The sequence below is a fragment of the Mandrillus leucophaeus genome, unplaced genomic scaffold (assembly GCF_000951045.1).
Source record: "Mandrillus leucophaeus isolate KB7577 unplaced genomic scaffold, Mleu.le_1.0 Scaffold162, whole genome shotgun sequence".
Taxonomy (NCBI): Eukaryota; Metazoa; Chordata; class Mammalia; order Primates; family Cercopithecidae; genus Mandrillus; species Mandrillus leucophaeus.
Window position 1 is genome coordinate 859,563 of NW_012101610.1, and position 19,078 is coordinate 878,640.

At 43.7% G+C, this 19,078-nt stretch overlaps 1 protein-coding gene across 1 annotated transcript in view; it reads right to left on the reverse strand.

Moving 5' to 3' along the window:
* Positions 1 to 98: 98 nt before the first annotated feature.
* ACSM5 (acyl-CoA synthetase medium-chain family member 5) overlaps positions 99 to 19,078 on the reverse strand; it is a 31,124-nt gene continuing 12,144 nt past the window's right edge. The window contains 10 exon segments of the mRNA XM_011976097.1: positions 99 to 585; positions 588 to 603; positions 1,025 to 1,144; positions 3,251 to 3,350; positions 3,439 to 3,566; positions 9,085 to 9,186; positions 9,329 to 9,409; positions 10,580 to 10,703; positions 12,516 to 12,595; positions 16,328 to 16,481. Of these exon segments, the coding sequence (XP_011831487.1) occupies positions 548 to 585; positions 588 to 603; positions 1,025 to 1,144; positions 3,251 to 3,350; positions 3,439 to 3,566; positions 9,085 to 9,186; positions 9,329 to 9,409; positions 10,580 to 10,703; positions 12,516 to 12,595; positions 16,328 to 16,481 (943 nt within the window). The 3' untranslated portion in view covers positions 99 to 547.

Genomic DNA, 19,078 nt, shown 5'->3' on the forward strand with positions numbered 1-19,078 from the left:
GGATGGTCTCGATCTCCTGACCTCGTGATCCGCCCGTCTCAGCCTCCCAAAGTGCTGGGATTACAGGCTTGAGCCACCGCGCCCGGCGGATATTGCCAATTTTATGGTCCTGCATACTTTTACCAAATGGTTGCATACAAAGGATGGAGCCTTTCCATTCCCACTGGCAGAGAATGAGTACCCACAAGTGCCCCACGGCTCCGGTAACCTGTCCTACAGAGGGAAATCTGAAGCTCTTAGTGAGACCAGTGGGCAGATGCTGAGCCTCCCCCGAGACAGAGGGAGAAGTCAAACCACCAAGCATTTGCTAGGCTGCGCAGCATCTATGTGGTCGGGGCCAATGATATTCTTTTGCTCTTTCCAGCATTGCGCAGTGATCCTGGGGATGCCGTTTGGAAGCTGCACGCCTTTGACATCTTTAGGGTTGAAGAGATGATGCTCCCCATGGGGGCTGACCAGTGATCCATTAGTTTCTCGTGGAGCCTTCAGAGGTCTACGGGGCCTTCCTGGGGTTGCACCTCATTTCCGCCACTCCTGACTTCGCAATTTACTCCTTTGGATCTTTCCAGAAACCGTCTTTGGCAGTTCTGAAACAAAGGCCACCTAGTGACCAAACACAAAACAAAACAAAACAAAAAACACTTGGAAATCATCATTCCTCAAAAAGACTTTTGTTTTGAAAGAGCCATTACTGTCTGCCTGTCCTTGATTCAGGGTTTCCCCCTAAACTGCCAGGAGCAAAACAGCTGGAGCCTGGAGCACAGGATCTTTTTGACAGCATTTGAGCACCACCTCTTGTATCTGATTTATGGTAGGGATCAGGCTGTTCTTAGGGCAAGAACAAAATGTGCTCTGGGGAGAACCCGAGTGAAGAAATACAGAAAAAAACTGAAGCAGCAGCCAGGGTTACAAGTTTCTCCATATCCCCAGAGCCTGTCACAGGGCCTGGCCCTGAGTTGGGGCCCAGGCAGAGCGTGTCCATCTGATTCCCAGATCACTGTACCCTGGAAACCCTGATGTTTACCTTCCTGGGGTATTTGTATGGTGCAGTCACCCTTTTCACATGCTCCTGGAGTTCCCGCGTTAGTGCCTCTGGGTCATGAGAGGAGTAGTCCGGGGTAAGGACTATAAATGCTTTTACCACCTGCAGCAATACAAATACCGAGAAAAGATCAGACCTTGTATAACAACTCTTTTCTCCTTAAGTGACCCTTGAATAAGTGCCTACATTTATCTTTGCACCATGAAAGTTCTACTAGTTTTTTGGGCACAGCCAGTGACACAAACAACATCAATTTTTCTTTTGCTGGCCTTTCCAGGTGTGACTACCAGGAGCATTGACCTTTGCGGGTTGATTTCAAACTCCTACCTATTTCTCAAATTACTCCCCACACTTGGAATGACACCATTTGAAGCCAACATTGCTTCTCTTAAGAAGCAAATATTTTGGAGAGAAGAGGTTCATACACTCCTACGGCCATTTACTTCCAGATTTTCCTAACAAGGTAGGAAGGTATGGGTTTGAACAGATGGGACTGAGGAAAATGCAGTCAATTTCAAGGGGAACGAGGTATTTGGGGGTCTGCATGGATGAACATTTGCAATCAGCAGACCCTGAACTGCACCACTTCTGTTCCAGACATCCCAAAGGACATTCTACACCTTGGGTCTCTCTGCCCACATCTTTCCTGCAGGCTGTCGTATGCCAGGGAGGAGGAAGTGTCCCAGATTCAAGCACAACAAACAGAACACAGTTTCTGTTAGCAATGGAAGGTCACTCGGATGCTTATTAATTCCAGCATTCCTATCTGTTAACAGTATTTTATGAAGGGGTAGCTCACTGTCCTTGCTTACTTCCCACAGGGAGGAAGGCCACTATCATTTCATGTTCAGACAGATATGCTTTTAGGAAGAGCTTCCTCACTACTGTAACTACTAAACATTTGTTGGGCACTTTCTGCGCACCAGACTCAGTTCTAAGCACTGTACATGGATTAAGTTCGAGCACACAGCCATTTGTCACAATCCCAGTTAACTCATGGCATACAGAACTAGTCATACGTTTCAGGTGTGATTTCTTCAGCACATCAATGGGACTCCACACCTCCCTTATTCTATATTAACGGCCTCTGATTTTAGTGGAGAATCACTTGGTCAGGAATGGCTGGCTAAAATGCAGATTCTCTGGGCTGCATTCCCAATCATTATGATTCCATAAGTCTGACTTTAGGTCTACAAATCTGTATTTTAAATAAGAATCTCAGATGATACAGTTGCAAGCAGTCCAAGAACCAGACTTTGAGAATCTCTCCTGCAGTCCTGATGCTTCTGAGAATGCAGGCTGATGTTGCTCTAACTTTCAAAAGGTAACTTGTGCTTTAGGATTATGTTGGATGTAAGCCAGTGAAAAGTAGCTAAGTCTGCCTGTAAGCTGATCTTTCACATACTATGTATTCCTCTGGGACCCACAGGAAGATTTCTCCTGACTGGGAGCAGTGACTCATGCCTGTAATCCCAGCACTTTGGGAGGCCAGAGCGAGTGATCACCTGAGGTCAGGAGTTTAAGACTCCAGCCTGGCCAACATGGTGAAACCCTGTCTCTACTAAAAATACAAAAATTAGCCAGGTGTGGTGACATATGCCTGTTATCCCAGCTGCTGGGAGGGGGGCTGAGGCAAGAAGGTCGCTTGAACTTGGGAGGCGGAGGTTGCAGTGAGCCAAGATTGTGCCACTGAACTTCAGCCTGGTCAACAAAGCAAGACTCCATCTCAAAAAAAAAAAAAAAAAGATTTCTCCTATGAAAGCCCAGCTTATTAAATTTGGCCCAGCTTTCTGGTATATCAAGGTCATTTTGGATACATATTCTATCCCTCTCAGGTTACAGCCATCAGCAAACTGTGACTGGTGTGCTTGCTATGCCCTCAGCTGCAAATAGAAAATGACTTTTTATTAGACAGGATGGATAACAGAGCCTGCACCTCCCCCTAAGATCTCCTGCCCCATAGCCAGCCTCTTTGGGACCCAGTTGTGTCTGCTAAAAAGCAAAGTGTTGGTGTTTTCCCGTTACGTCCCTTTAGAGAGTAATTGTATCTCTAAAGACATGAAGGCAACGTGTGTCTGATGGTGGCATTTCAACTTTGTGGCACATGGATGGAGGTGAAATACAGGACAATCTGAGCCTTCCTGCTTGTTCTGCTGGGTGCTAATAAGTACAGAAGCAGGAGGCTGTGCTCTTGGGTGCACTAGTTACCTCTCCCCTGATGGGGTCTGGGCTGCTGACCACGGCCGACTCCAGGACGGCAGGATGCTCTGCCAGGGCGCTTTCCACTTCAACAGGCCCGATCCGGTAGCTGGAAGGGAAAAACAAACTCTTCCAAGTGGACTTCCCTCAACCCCCATGAAACTTCAAAGGGAGGAGGAAAGTGCAGACAACTTGACCTTGAAGAATTGATCACATCATCATTTCTTCCCATGAACCAAAAGTAGCCATCCTTGTCCATGCGAGCTCGGTCCCCTGTGATGTAAAAGTCCCCTTGTTCTGATGCAGCTGTCTTCTCAGGATTGTCCTGAAGGACAAAGAAAGCCCGTGAAGGACCCTCTGGAAACAGCCGCTAAGGCCAGTTACTGCGCCCGTAGCCCCCTGTAGGAAGCTGGAGATCACTCAACAGAAAGTTCAGCAGTTCCTGAAGTCCAGGCTGCCCAGAGTTCCCCAATGGACAGGGAGCTATGGCCCTGTTTAGTTATGGGATTTCCCTCTTTTGATTGGAATCAACTGCCAGCGAATGGTTAAGGGCAACAACCCACCACCATCCTTAGAAGGGCCCCACAGGGCCACTGGCTGTGTTTTTTAGGACAAAAGAACACACGAATACTCTTTGCGCTTGGGAATCACTGAGGATAGAAAGCGAAGGGCTAGGCCAGGTGTGGTGGTTCATGCCTGTAATCCCAGCACTGGGGAAGGCTGAGGTAGGTGCATCACTTGAGGTCAGGAATTTGAGACCAGCCTGGCCAACATAGTGAAACCCCATCTCTACTAAAAATAAAAAAAATTAACTGGGTGTGGTGGTGCATGTCTGTAATGCCAGCTACTCGGGAGGCTGAGGCAGGAGAATTGCTTAAACCCAGGAGGCAGACGTTGCAGTGAGCTGAGATTCTACCACTGCACTCCAGCCTGGGCTATAGGGCGAGGTTGCGAGATTGTGCCATTGCACTCCAGCCTGGGCTACTCCAAGTAGGAAAAAAAGGAAGGGAAAGGAAGGGGAGGGGAGGTGAGGGAAGGGGAGGGAAGGGAAGGGAAAAGAAGGGAAGAGAAGGGAGAAAAGAAAGAGAGAAGAAAAGGAAGGAATGAAAGGTGGGAAGGAGGGAGGGAGGAAGGAAGGAGCGAGGGAAGGAGGGAAAGAAGGAAGGAAAAGAAAGAAAGAGAGAGAGAGAAAGAAGGGAAGGAAGGAAGGAAAGATGGAAGGAAGGACGGAAGGGAGGGAGAAGGGCTCACCAAAAAGCCCATTGGTGTGGGGCAAGAGTAGAGGAAAGAGAAAAGCAATCAAACTCCGATTCTCAAAGTTTTAAAGAAAAAGCTACTACTCAGCAATAAAAATACATGAAAACACACAGGTGACTTGCAGAAGCATCATACTGAGTAAAAGAAACCTGACAGACAAATTTGAATAGTTAGTGATTCCATTTATATGAAGTTCTTTTTTTTAAAATGCAAAATTATTACATAGTGACAACAAACAATTTATCAATTGCTGGGTCTGGAGTGGAGAGGATTGGCTGTCAAGAGGAATAAGAGAGGATTTGGGGGTGAAAAATGTTCCATATTCGACTGTGGTGGCAGTTACATAGGGGCGTATGTGTGTTAAAAGTCATCAACCCGCACATGTAACATGGGTGAATTTCATTGTAGGTAAATTATATCTCAATTCAACAAGTACCTTCCGAGAAAAAAGAAAAAATATAAGCTACCAATACCTAGAAATACATCTAGCACAAAATCTCTAAGATGTGTATGGAGAAAACTTAAAACTCGACACACTAAAGAAGATATAAATAAATGAAAGAAAGACTTAATCGACCTGGTGCAGTGGCTCATGCCTGTAATCCCAGCACTTTGGGAGGCCAAGGCAGGCGGATCACCTGAGGTCAGGAGTTCAAGACCAGCCTGGCCAACATGGAGAAACCCCATTTCTACTAAAAATACAAAAATTAGCCGGGTGTGGTGGTGGATGGCTGTAATCCCAGCTACTCGGGAGGCTGAGGCAGGAGAATCACTTGAACCCAGGAGGTGGAGGCTGCAGTGAGCCAAGATCATAACACTGCACTCCAGCCTGGGTGACAGAGCAAGACTCTGTCTCAAAACAAAACAAGATAGACTTAATTAATAGAGATGTCAATTATCCCTAAGTTGTTTTATAGACAATACAATTCTAGTCAAAATGCTAGCAAACATTTTCCAAGGAACTTGACAGTTGATTCTAAAATGTAAATGAATGAGCAAAGGGCTAAGAATAGGTAAAACACTTCTAAATAAGTTGAAAAACAAGGATAGAGTCATTCTCCCACATATGAAGACTTACGGTAATGCTTTTGTGGATAAGACTTTATGGTATCAGTACGGAGACAGAGTAAGTGATCAAGGAAATACAAGAAAGTGCCAAAACCTAACTATGACTATATCAAACTTTCAAAAATTTATTTATTTATTTGAGATGGAGTCCCACTCTATTGTCCAGGCTGGAGTGCAGTGGTGTGATCTCAGCTCACTGCAACCTCTGCCTCCCGGATTCGAGCAATTCTCCTGTCTCAGCCTCCCAAGTAGCTGGGACTACAGTTGCCCGCCACCACACCCAGCTAATTTTTATATTTTTAGTAGAGATGGGGTTTCTCCATATTGGTCAGGTTGGTCTCTAACTCCTGACCTCAGGTGATCCACCCACCTTGGCCTCCCAAAGTCCTGGGATTACAGGTGTGAGCCACCACACCTGGCCTATATTACACTTTTATATCTGACAAAATTATCTTGACAGATAACTGGGAAAAGGAGGATTTATTCAACAAATTGGTTTTTCATATAGAGAAAAATAAAATAGACCCCTATCTCATACCATGTATACATCAACCACAGATGGATTATAAACTTAAATGTCAAAAGCCAAATTATAAAACTGTTGGAAGAAACTATAGGTGAATATGTGTATTTCCTACCCCAAAGTTGAAAATGATTTTATAAGACACAAAAAGCACTATTCATAACACTTAAAAACTTAATGATTTGATGACATGGAAATAAACGCTTCTGTTCAATAAAAATAGCTTAAAGAAAGTGAAAGAAAGTGAAAAGATAAGCTACCACCGGGGAGGAAGATATTAGCAACTCTTATAACAAATGACCAATATAAAGAATATATTAAGAACTCCTATAGGCTGGGCGTGGTGGCTCATGCCTGTAATCCTAGCATTTTGGCAGGCTGAGGCAGGTGGATCACTTGGGCCCAGGAATTCAAGACCAGCCTGGGCAACATGGTGAAACCCCATCTTTACAAAAAAAAAAATTAGGTGTGGTGGCGTGTGCCTATAGTTCCAGCTACTCGGGAGGCTGAGGTGTAAGGATTACCTGAGCCCAAGAAGTCAAAGTTGCAGTGGCCATGATTGTGCCACTGCACTCCAGCTTTGGTGACAGAATGTGACCCTGCTTCCAAAAAACTGTATTAAATAGTTGCATAATATTTCTGTGTGGTGGTGATATTAGCTATTTGAGCAAATTCCTGTGTTAGAAATTTGGGTTCTTTTTAAAAATTTTTTTCTCTCTTCTTTTTCTCCTTTTTGTTCTTTTTCTTACTTTCTTTCTTTTTCTTTTCTTTTCTTTTTTTTTTTTTGGCTTTTGTTCACAATGCTATAATATAATATAATCCTTTACATAACTAATCTCTGGTATTAGAAATTTAGATAGTCCCTCCACCTTTTTTATCTGTTATAAACAGCTAGCACTATAACAAATATTTGTGCATTTGACAATTTGTTTCCCTAGGAAAATAAGCATATTCCGTATATGGGTTATAAAGTTGACATGGGCCTATTCATGTAACTGACATGTGCAATTCCACTAAATGGGAATGACCAACATGAATTTGAAATGTTTATGTTTATTGTGGGGGGATAATGAGCTTAGCTTATCAAAAAATCACAGAACAATTTTGGTTTGAGATTCTCTGCAATAATTTTCACATGTTTCATGATTCTCACAGAAGAGATTTAATATTTTTCTCTTAAGAATGAGCTGGGCCGGGCACTGTGGCTCATGCCTGTAATCCCAGCACTTTGGGAGGCCGAGGCAGGCAGATCACTTGAAGCCAGAAATTCCAGACCAGTCTGACCAAGGTGGCGAAATCCCGCCTCTACTAAAAATACCAAAATTACCCCGGTGAAATGGTATGCGCCTAGTCCCAGTTACTCGGGAGACTGGAACACGAGAGTTGCTTGAGCCCAGGAGGCAGCAGTGCAGTGAGCCAAGATCACACCACTGTACTCCAGCCTGGGCAACAGAGTGAGAAGACAGTGTTGCAAAACAAAACAAAACAAAAAAGATCTGGAAAGAAAACTAACTGTTGATGCAGGTGATGGAAAGAATCAGTCAAAAAAATTAAAGATTCTTATCTAGCAAATAACTTTTCAAATTACTTTAGTACACTCAGTGGAATGATCTCACAACCAGGAAGAATGTGTACAAGTACAGTAAGTACCAGAGTCCTGCTCCACACCGAGTGGCAGGAAGTAGACAATAAATAATGAATGAATACATTTTTCAGTGGGGTCAAAGATTTACTATTGTTTCCAAGACTGATTAGCAGAAAAATACATTAAAATGTTAACATGATCTCAGCTTGGCATGATTACTATGTTGTGGGTTTTTGTAAGTTTCTGTGATTTTAAACAAAATAAAGTAAAAGATTATTTCTCTTGTAGTCACAGAAAAACCATTAAAATGCAACATTCCAAAAACAAATGGACTGGTTTGTTTCTGCTCCTTCTAATTCTGTAGTTGATTGACAGCTTAATAGACACATGAGATGGCATTTCTATTAAGCAGTGGCTCCCAGGCTTGGCTGCACATTCGAATCACCTGGGAAACTGATCCACACCAGAAATGTTAGTTTTAATTAGCCTGAGGTGGGGCTCAAGCATCAGCAATAACTGACGCTTGCCAGGAGTTTCTAGTGCACAGTCAGATCTGAGGGTTTTATAGAGAAAGCTGTGAAGAAAAGAAAGCCCAACATAAACACCAGCCAAGGTGAATACAAAAGAGAAGCAATTACTAAATTATCCCAGAAACTTGGACTGAAATCCCAGGTTTGTGCCCTGCTAGCAAACCACAAAGAGAAACCTGAAGACAGCTCTGACACAATAGTGCAGTTTGACCTTTATGTATTTATTAATTTACTATTATTATTAGTTTTTGAGATGGAGTCTCGCTTCCTCGCCCAGGCTGGAGTGCGGTGCTGCGATCTCGGCTCACTGCAACCTCCTCCTCCCTGGTTCAAGCGATTCTGCTGCCTCAGACTCCCAAGTAGCTGGGATTAGAGGCACGTGCCACCACGCCTGGCTAATTTTTATATTTTTGGTAGAGACGGGGTTTCACTATGTTGACCAGGCTGGTGTTGAACTCCTGATGTCAGGTGATCCACCTGCCTTGACCTCCCAAAGTGCTGGGATTACAAGTGTGAGCCACCGCACCCGGCTGCAGTTTGACCTTCAGAAGCTCCCTTCCTTTACTGCACCTCGATTTTCTCCTCATTAAAACAACGGTGCTGCCCTCATGTCGTATTTTTGCGCTTTCAGACATACCCCCGTTTAAATCCCATGTCCTGCCTATGCTAGTTGCATGATGCTGGATAAGTCACTTCCCCTTTGTAGCAGCTTCCTTATCAATAATAGTCTTCCTTATCAATAACAGAACTTTACTAATAATAGTAGCAACCTACCTCATGCAGTCATTGTAAGGGTTAAACAAATAGATATTTACAAAGTGTGGTGCACAATGCTTAGCACACAGTCACTATCATGAGAACGGCTGTTCCCGTCTCTTACCAAATAGCAATTGAAGAAACAGAAGGGCCGGGTGGGTCTGATACGGATGGCAACATTCCCCTCTTCTCCAGCAGGCAGGACATTGCCCTCATCATCCACAATCTGGCAGGGAGATCACAGAGGTGCATGTATGAGCGTCTACACCCTGGGCTACTGCAGCAGCCCAGAGGCCCATGCCAGCCAGGCCTGTGTGTCTTTCTCCTCTCCACGCCAGGCCTCGCCAGAAGTTAGGGGAGGCTGCTACCTGCACATCGTAGGGTGGGACTGCCTTCCCCATGGATCCAGACTTGATTTTCATGCCTTTTGGATTGGCACAGATGACAACCTGGGGAGAAAGCAGTACGGATAAAGAAGAGCCTTTCCACTTAGCTTCTTTCCTGGACCATGCCTTTCTCTCGCCCTGCCTGATAACTCTTTCTCTCATCCTCTTTTTTCTCCTCCCTCACTTTCTTCTTTCTTTCCCTTCTCCTCTCTCCATTTCTCTCCTTTCTTCCTCCCTTTTTTCTTTTTTCTTCCTCCCTCACTCCTTCCTTTCCTTCTTTCCTTTCCTCTTTCCTTTCTCCTTTCCTGTTTTTTTCTTCCCTCCTTCATTTTATTTCCTCCTTTATTTCATTCCTTTCCCTGTTATTTCATTCTCCATTTTCCTCTGTCCTCCCTTCTTCTTTCTTCACTATTTCCTTCCTTCCTTTCATCTTTTTCCCCTTCCTTTCCTTTCTCTTTTCTTTATTTCCTCTCTCCCTTCCTTCTTCATTTTCTTCCTATTTTCTTCCTTCCTTCTTGCCTTTCTTCTTTTCTTTCCATAGTCAACAAACAGTTATGGGGCACTCCAGGGGGCACTCAAACATAAAGAACTTAATGCATCTCTGAGCCAAAAGACTCAGTTGATCCCCAGATCTCTTCCTAGATGACTGTAGAGGACACTGCTTAGAATCTGGGACTCTGAACAGCCGCACATGTAGGCTGTCTTGGTAGAGACAAACAATGCATCCAACCGTGAGGGCTGGTTTGCTGGTCATGGTATAGTTGTAAAAGCACTTTAAAGTACCTTTTTTTAATTTTTAAGAAGTGTGTGTGTGTGTGTGTCTGTTGTGTGTGTGTGTGTATTTCAATAGGTTTTTGGGTATGAGCATTTTTTTGTAACATGGATGAATTCTACAGTGGTGAATTCTGAGATTTTAGTGCATCTGTCACCTGAGTAGTGTACATTATACCCAATATGTAGTTTCTTTACCCTCACACCCCTCCTCCCACCTTCCTCCTTCTGAGTCTCCAAAGTCTTTTATACCACTTTGTATGTCTTTGCATCCTCATAGCTTAGCTCCCGCTTATAAGTGAGAACATATGGAAATCAAAAGGGAAGGAAAGCTGATGGAGTTTTGTTATCAGCTTCTCCCCTGGGTGGAGGAGTGGTGGGGTGGTCCCTGAGAAGCTTCAGGGAGGTTACAGCTGGAGAGGCAGGAAGCCCTGGAGGGGACCTGGCCCCTCCAGTGCTCACCGTTTCAGACTGGCCATAGCCTTCGTACAGCTCCACACCGGTCTGGCGTTTCCACTTCTCCCTCACGTCAGGGTTGAGGGCCTCTCCTCCGGTCAGACAGTGCCTCAGGCTCTGAAACTGGTACCTTTCTCAGGCAGGAAAACAAGGCCACCTATGTCAGGATCTTCATACCACCCGCCTTCTGGTGCCACTGCCCAGACGTAAACACCCACAGGCACTAGAGGGTAGACGGCCCTGCTTTTTAACCTGCTCTAAGTGAGTCCATCCTCAGGCTTTACAACCATTCTCCTCATGGACAGCTAATTTTTAAAAGATTCACCCTATCTGAGTTTGGGATAAAATCAGAAGCTCATATAATAGGTTTTGGCATAATATGGTGAGTTCCAGGTAACTTGGCCAAAATAATTTAGTTGAAAAAAAACTGATCATAAATTGGTTAGGACAATAATCTGATTGAAAAGGATAGATAAATCAATTAGAAATTGAAAAGATAGGCCAGGCACCACGGCTCACACCTGTAGTCCCAGCACTTTGGGAGGCCAAGGTGGGCAGATTGCTTAAGCTCAGGAGTTGAAGACCAGCCTGGTCAATGTGGTAAAACCCCGTCTCTACCAAAAAATACAAAAAATTAGCCAGGTATGGTGGCACATGCCTGTAGTCCCAACTACTTGGAAGGCTGAGGTGGGAGGAAAGCTGGAATCCAGGAGGCGGAGGTTGCAGTGAGCCAAGATCATGCCACTGCACTCCAACCTAGGCGACAGAGCAAGACTCTGTCTCTTAAATAAATAAATAAATAAATAAGAAAGAGGAAGAGAAAGGAGAGAAAAGAAAATTGAAAAGATAAAAATTAGTCTTCTAAGAATCTCACAAATTCCTACAGATTAATTATGTTGCAAAACGCCCTTTCTGTTCAACAAATCATCCAAACTAAAAGAAAAAAAAAATTCAGTGATTGCAAGTACATTTTTGATCTTGGAGGAGAAGGGAGATCAAATTGGCTTGACGAAGTTACTTAGTACTACCAAATGGCATTCAACGACATTGTTCTTAACAAGGTACTTGGAGCTTGCTTTCAGCCAAAATCATCATCTGGAGATGCACACATCAGATCACCGAATGGGATGAACTTCTTACATTGGAGAAGAATTCACTTTTAGAAGCATGTAAGAACTCCCTCCTCTGGGCACTTGGTGGGTAGATTCATGTGATTAGGAAAGATGAGAGGATGACTCCTTATGACTTGGGGCAGGACAAAAGAGGGAGAATAGGTCAGGGTTGGTGGGTACTGAAGGACGGTGGGCCTTTCTCCATATACCCCAGCAACTAGCCCTGTTCTGCCAGAAGATGTTGCTTTGGCTTCACCCAGGATGGAGCCATCATCAGTGCCTTGTCCCTTTCTCTTGGGTGCCCAATGGCATGTGGTCAGAGAACAGTTGGCTGGGGTGAGTCTGAGGCTGAGAGTTGGGGCATCTACTGTGGTGTGGGCTTGTTAGTTTCACCAGAACTGAGGGCCCTGGCCACAAACCCCACTCCATAGGTGGCTAACAATTGTCCAATAATTTCTCTCACCTCACAGAAGTAGCAGACACACTGCTGAGAGAATAGCCCATGGGTGTATGGTGTGGGGAGAAGCCTATCTCAGGTGCTAAAATTTCAGACTGCCCTAAATCTATTTAGTTCCCTCTGGATGCAAATTTTTGGGGGCCAGAAGCTTGTTCTTGAGGGGCATCTGTGAGGTTTACAGGTATGTTGACTTGTCAATGTGTATGTGTATAAATGTGTGTGCGAGAGAGAGACAAAGAGAGAGACAGAAAAATATATAGAGACAGAGAAAGATAGAAAGAGAGTTGGAATGAGAGGATAGTTGTATGTGTGGATACCCATGCTGTCTATTCACATACTTAGGCCCTCAAAGCACCAAACAGATGGGCTGTACCTGGTCAGATCCTCCTGCACAAGCAGCCGAAAGATGGTTGGGACACAGCAGAGGGTGGTTATCGGGAATGTAGAGAGAGTCTAAACAAAAGCAAAGGGTGAAAGATGTCCTTAGAATCACTGGGGTGGGACCATGAAGATGGAGCCAAATGCACTGCATCTTTATATTCTCACTACCAAAGCAGAGAAGTTGAAAACTATGTGTGGAATCCAGCATCCAAGATGGTGCCCAGTGACCCCTACTTCCTAGCATTTGCACCTTTGGAGGAATCCCCTCTCACCTCATACCAAAGTGGGTCTGTGACAGCAATGGCATACTGTCAAGGTGATGAATATCACTTTCCAGATTCAGTTGTACAAAGACTACGGTTTCTGTCTTGGATGTTCTTTCTCTCTCCCTTTCTTGGATCCCTTGTTCTGGGGGAAGCAAGCCACCATGTTTTGAGTATGCTCAAGCCATCCTATGGACAGGTGCACACAGTGAGAAACTGGAGACTCTAGCAAACACCCAGTGAGAAACTGAAGTCTACTAAAAACCACCAGTGAATTTTTTTTCTTTTGTTTTGTTTTGTTTTGTTTTTTGAGATGGAGTCTCGCTCTGTCACCCAGGCTGGAGTGCAGTGGCAAGATCTCAGCTCACTGCAACCTCCATCTCCCAGGTTCAAGCAATTCTCTGCTTCAGACTCACGAGTAGCTGGAATTACAGGCACCCTCCACTATGCCTGGCTAAGTTTTGTATATTTAGTGGACACGGGGTTTCACCATCTTGGCCAGGCTGGTCGTGAACTCCTGACCTCATGATCCACACGCCTTGGCCTCCCAAAGTGCTGGGATTACAGGCATGAGCTACTGTACCCAGCCACCATGAGTTTGTAAGCAATTTTTCAGCTTCAGTCAATCCTTAAGATGATTGCAGTCCTAGCTAATATCTTTTTTAAAATTATTGTGGTAACATACACACAACATAGAATTTGCCCATTGGAATGGTTTTTAAGTGTATAGTCCAGTGGGATTAAATATTTCCACAATGTTGTGAAACCATCACCACCATCCACCTCCAGGACTATTTTTATCCTCTCAAACTTAAACTCCGTACCCATTACACAATAATTTCCCATTACTCTCTCCCCTAACTCCTTGTAAACACCGTTGTACTTTCTGTGTCTATGAATTTGACTACTCTTGGTATCTCATGTAAGTGGAATCATACAATATTTGTCCTTGTATGACTGTCATGTTTCACTTAGCATAATGTCCTCAAGGGTTATCCACATTATATCATATAACAAGATGTCCTTCCTTTTTAAGGCTGGGTAATATTCCTTTGCATGTACACACCACATTTTGTTTGTTCATTCATGTGTGGATGGACACTTGTGTTGCTTTCACCTTTTAGTTATTGTTAATGCTGCTATGAACACGAGCGTACTTTGCTGACCTCTTGATTGCAACCTCATGAGAGACTCTATTCCCAAATCCCCTCATTAAGCTGCCTCCAGCTTCCTGACCATCAGAAACTGTGAGATAAATGCTTGTGTTTTAAAGTTCTATGTTTGGGTATAATTTATTACATAGCAATAGATAATGAAAACACTATGTCAGAGCTGGGGACAATGCGAGGAGAAGGTCCATACACTGGCTGTTCAAGCACTACATGGATAATGATAGTGATGAGTTTGATCATGATGATAACAATCAATATGGGTTAAGAATCTACTATATTTGGTCCACCATGTGGTACCAGCTTACTCCTGCAAGAATGGCCATAATAAAAAAATCAAAATAGATGTTGGCATGGATGCAGTGAACAAGGAACACCTCTACATTGCTGGTAGGAATGTAAACTAGTACAACCACTATGGAAAACAGTGTGGAGATTCCTTAAAGAACTAAAAGTAGAACTACCATTTGATCCAGCAATCCTACTACTGGATATCCTCCCAGAGGAAAATAAGTCATTATATGAAAAAGATACTTGCACATACATGTTTATAGCAGCACAGTCTGCAATTGCAAAAATGTGGAACCAACCCAAATGCCCATAAATCAAGTGGACAAAGCAAGTGTGGTATATAAATATATATAATGGAATACAACTCAGCCATAAAAAGGAATGAAGTAATGGCATTGACAGGGACCTTGACGAGATTGGAGACTATTATTCTAAGTAAAGTAACTCAGGAATGGAAAACCAAACATTTTATGTTCTCCCTCATACGTGGGAGTTAAGCTATGAAGATGCAAAGGCATAAGAATGACATAATGGACTTTAGGGACTTGGGGGAAAGGGTGGGAAGCGGGTGAGGGATAAAAGACTACAAATTGGGTGCAGTGTATACTGCTTAGGTGATGGGTGCACCAAAATCTTATAAATCACCACTAAAGAACTTACTAATGTAACCAAACACCACCTTTTAGTTACTGTTCCCCCATAACCTATGAAAATAATTGTTTTTTAAAAAAGAATCTACTATATTTTGAAACAACGTAAGTGTCCATCAACAGATGAATGGATAAAGAAAATGTACATATACACAATGGATCCATAAAAAAGAATGAGGTCCTGTCATTTGCAATAACATGGGTGGAACTGGAGATCATTATGTTAAGTGAAATAAGCCAGGCACAGAAAGACTAACTTCACATGTTCTCACTTATTTGTGAGATTTAAAAGTCAAAACAATTGACCTCATGGAAATAGAGATTAGAAGGATGACTACCAGAGGCTGGGAAGGGTAGTTGGGGGCTGAGAGAAAGGTGGGGATGGTTAGTTGGCACCAAAGTAATAGAATGAATGAATAAGACCTATTATTTTAAAGCCCATCAGGGTGACTTTAGTCAATAAAAACTTAATTGTATATTTTAAAATAACTGAAAGAGTATAATTAGATTGTAACACAAAAGATAAATGCTTTCAGGGGATGTATACCTCATTCTCTATGATGTGATTTTCATGCATGGCATGCCTACATCAAAATATCTAATGTACCCCATAAAGATATACACCTACTATGTACCCACAAAAATTAAAAATTATTTCAAAAAAGAACTTACTATGTGCTGGCCCCTTTGCCTTGTATCATTTCATTCTCGCAGCAACCCTATAGAGATACGTTATCCCTTTCTTATAGGTGAGGCTGAAACTGCAGTTCAGGGAGATTAGGCAACTTCCCCAAGGCCACACAACTAGCGAATCAAAGGTGTAGGATCAGAGTCCAGGTCTGACTCTTTGACTGATGGCATGACCTGTGCAGTTAGCTACCAGGTGATACAGCTTATCTCAGTACAAATAGTATGAGCAGAAGAGCCCTCTGACATTTTCAGGAATGACACTTAGGATATGGGGGGCTGGAGAAAGGTGACCTGTGTCTTGACTGGGGGCACCAATCTCCCCCCTCCCTATAAGAAGACCCTGGGAGCCTGAGCAGGAGTCACCAGGACTCTCTAGTTGGGCCATGTTAAACACCATGGACGGTAGCATTTGGAGTTGAGGCACAGACTGATTTTGCCTAAGGGTTTGACAAATACCTAGGGTTTTGGCAGAGGCATAAGGAAGAAAGTGGTGGAGACAAGGGCACCCCATGCAGGAGAAATAGCAATGAAATGGTCTTAATCTAGGAATCTAGCTAGAGCATAGGCAGTGATGGAAGGGAACCAGGTGGTCAGGAACCAGATTATGGAAGGCCCGGGAGCCACACCAAAGAAGCCTTAAAGTCACTGATTCATGTGTTTTCTCCTGCAGCCTGAAATCTATATCCCACTCATCTGATTTATACCCAACACATATGGGGTGTTGTTGGTTTTTCCTCTTACATTCAGGATAACTTTGGCATCAACTCGGGGCAGCTCATGCACAAAAATACAAGCTCCATTAGGCCAGGCAGAGAAGAGAGTCCAGGCTGCCTTCACCCAGCCAGTGTCAGTCGTGTTCCAGAAGATGTCCGATTCGGTCAAGGCCACCCACCGTCTGCCAAAAATTAGAGAACGTCAGCACCCTTGGCGATGACTCTACCTTTAAGAAGGATTGTATTATCTATATCACCCCATTTGGAGCCCTGCTCAGTGGGTACTCACTTATACTTGTGAAACCTGAACAAGAACCATCAAGTCAACTATTGTCTCAACAGGCATTTACTGAGCATCTTCCATGTACCTCTGCCCTAGACTAAGAATACAGAAGCAAAAAGAGTTTCCAGAAAGTTCACAGTCCAGTGGGTGTGATCTATAAGGGAAAAAGTTAACCTCAGTACTCTGTGCTAAGGTCACTTTATTTAGCCAACATTTATTTAGCACTTAGTCTGGGTTAGCACTAGGGATATAGAACAGAACAATTAGTCTTGCTTTAGGGCCTTATAGTTTAGGAAGTATAAATATCTAGGAAGCCGCCGGGCGCGGTGGCTCACGCCTGTAATCCCAGCACTTTGGGAGGCCGAGGCGGGCGGATCACAAGGTCAGGAGATCGAGACCACAGTGAAACCCCGTCTCTACTGAAAATACAAAAATTAGCCGGGCGCGGTGGCGGGCGCCTGTAGTCCCAGCTACTCAGGAGGCTGAGGCAGGAGAATGGCGTGAACCCAGGAGGCGGAGCTTGCAGTGAGCCGAGATCGCGCCACTGCACTCCAGCCTGGGTGACAGCGTGAGACTCCGTCTCAAAAAAAAAAAAAAAAAAAAATATCTAGGAAGCCGCTGGAGAGCATGGTTTAACAGAGCTAAACACAAAGCCTTGTGCAATTACAGAGAATAGGCACCTAATCCAGAGCAATGTTGGAGATGAGTTTCTGAGAAATGCTCTGGTAGAGGAGATGACACTTGAGTTAGACATAAACAATGCATAGGGATTATATAGGTGAGGCAGAGAAGCAGGAGCATCCCAGGAATGGGAAACAGTGTCTGCAAACATGCAAGACAGAAAAGCGGTCATGCACTTGAATCCTGGGACACAGGCACTCCTGGTTCTCCCCCTTTCATTGGCTGTTCCCTTCTCAGTCTCCTCTGCTGAGTCCTCCTGGTCTCCCCTTCAGTGCAGAAATGCCTCAGGCACTCAGTCCTGAGACCCATTCTCTTTTCAGTTTATATTATACTTTGCTGATCTCATCCCATCTCATGGTATGAAATACCATCTTTACACTGATAAGTTCAGCATGAATCTTTCTCTCTAACTTCAGACGTGTATATCCAAATGCCCACTCAACATCTCCACTTTTAACAAGGGGATGGAGATGTCTAAGAAGGCTCTCAAATTGACAACTCTATAAACAAACTCGGTTTTCTTCCCACTAGACAGCTCATCCCACAGTTCTTCCCCCATCATTTAGTGCTTCCGGTTGTTCAGGCCATTCTTCTTAGAGCCATCCTTGACTCCTCCTTCTCATTCCACACTGACTCTGTCAGCAAGTCTTATTGGGTCTAGGTTGAAAATACATTCAGAATCTCATCTCTTCTCCCACTTCTCCCCGGGCAAGCTACTATGCTTGCCTCTTAATGCACTAGTCATCTTCTTTAGCTGTTTCCTCTACAGTTTCATTGTGAACCCAACATCCTGAGTGAGCCTTTAAAAAACATATTAGATTACGTCACTCCTCTGCTCAAAATATCCAATGCTTCTCAAAAAAAATTAAACATAGAATTACCATGTGATCCAGCAATTTCATTTCTGCATGTATACCCAAAGGAAGTAAAAGCAGAGACTCTAACAGATACTCGTATGCCAGTGTTTATAGCAACATTATGGACAACAGCCAAAATGTGGAAGCTACCCAAGTGTCTATCAACAGGTGAATGGATTATTTAAAATGTGGTCGAGGCCAGGGGCAGTGGCTCATGTCTATAATCCCAGCACTTTGAGAGGCCGAGGCAGGAGGATCATGAGGTCAGGAGTTCGAGACCAGGCTGGCCAACATGGTGAAACCCCATCTCTACTAAAAATACAAAATTTAGACGGGTGTGATGGCGGGCACCTGTAATCCCAGCTACCTGGGAGGCTGAGGCAGGAGAATCGCTTGAAACCAGAAGGCAGAGGTTGCAGTGAGCGGAGATTGCACCACTGCACACCAGCCTAGGCAAAAGAGAAAAACTCTGTCTCAAAAAAATAAAAATAAAATAAAAAAACAAATAAAATGTGGTCTATCCATACAATAGAATATTTTTCAGTCTTAAAAGGGAGGGAAATTTTGACACATGCCACGACATGGATGAAACTTGAGGACATTATGCTAAGTGAAAGAAGCCAAATTGCAAAACAAAAGGACAGACTGCATGATGCCAATCACACGAAATACCTGGAGTATCAAATTCACGGAGATGAAAAGTAAAATAGAGGTTACCAGGGGTGAGGGGAGAGGGTAATGGGGCGTTATTGGGTAATGGGGGCATAGTTCTCATTTGGAAAGATAAAGTAAATTCTGGAAATGGATGGTGATCATGGTTGCACAACAGTGTGAATGTATTTAATGACACTAAACTGTACACTTAAAATGGTTAAAAGGGTACATTTATGATATATGTATGTATATGTTTATGTATGTATGTGTATGTGTGTGTGTGTGTGTGTGTGTGTGTGTGTGT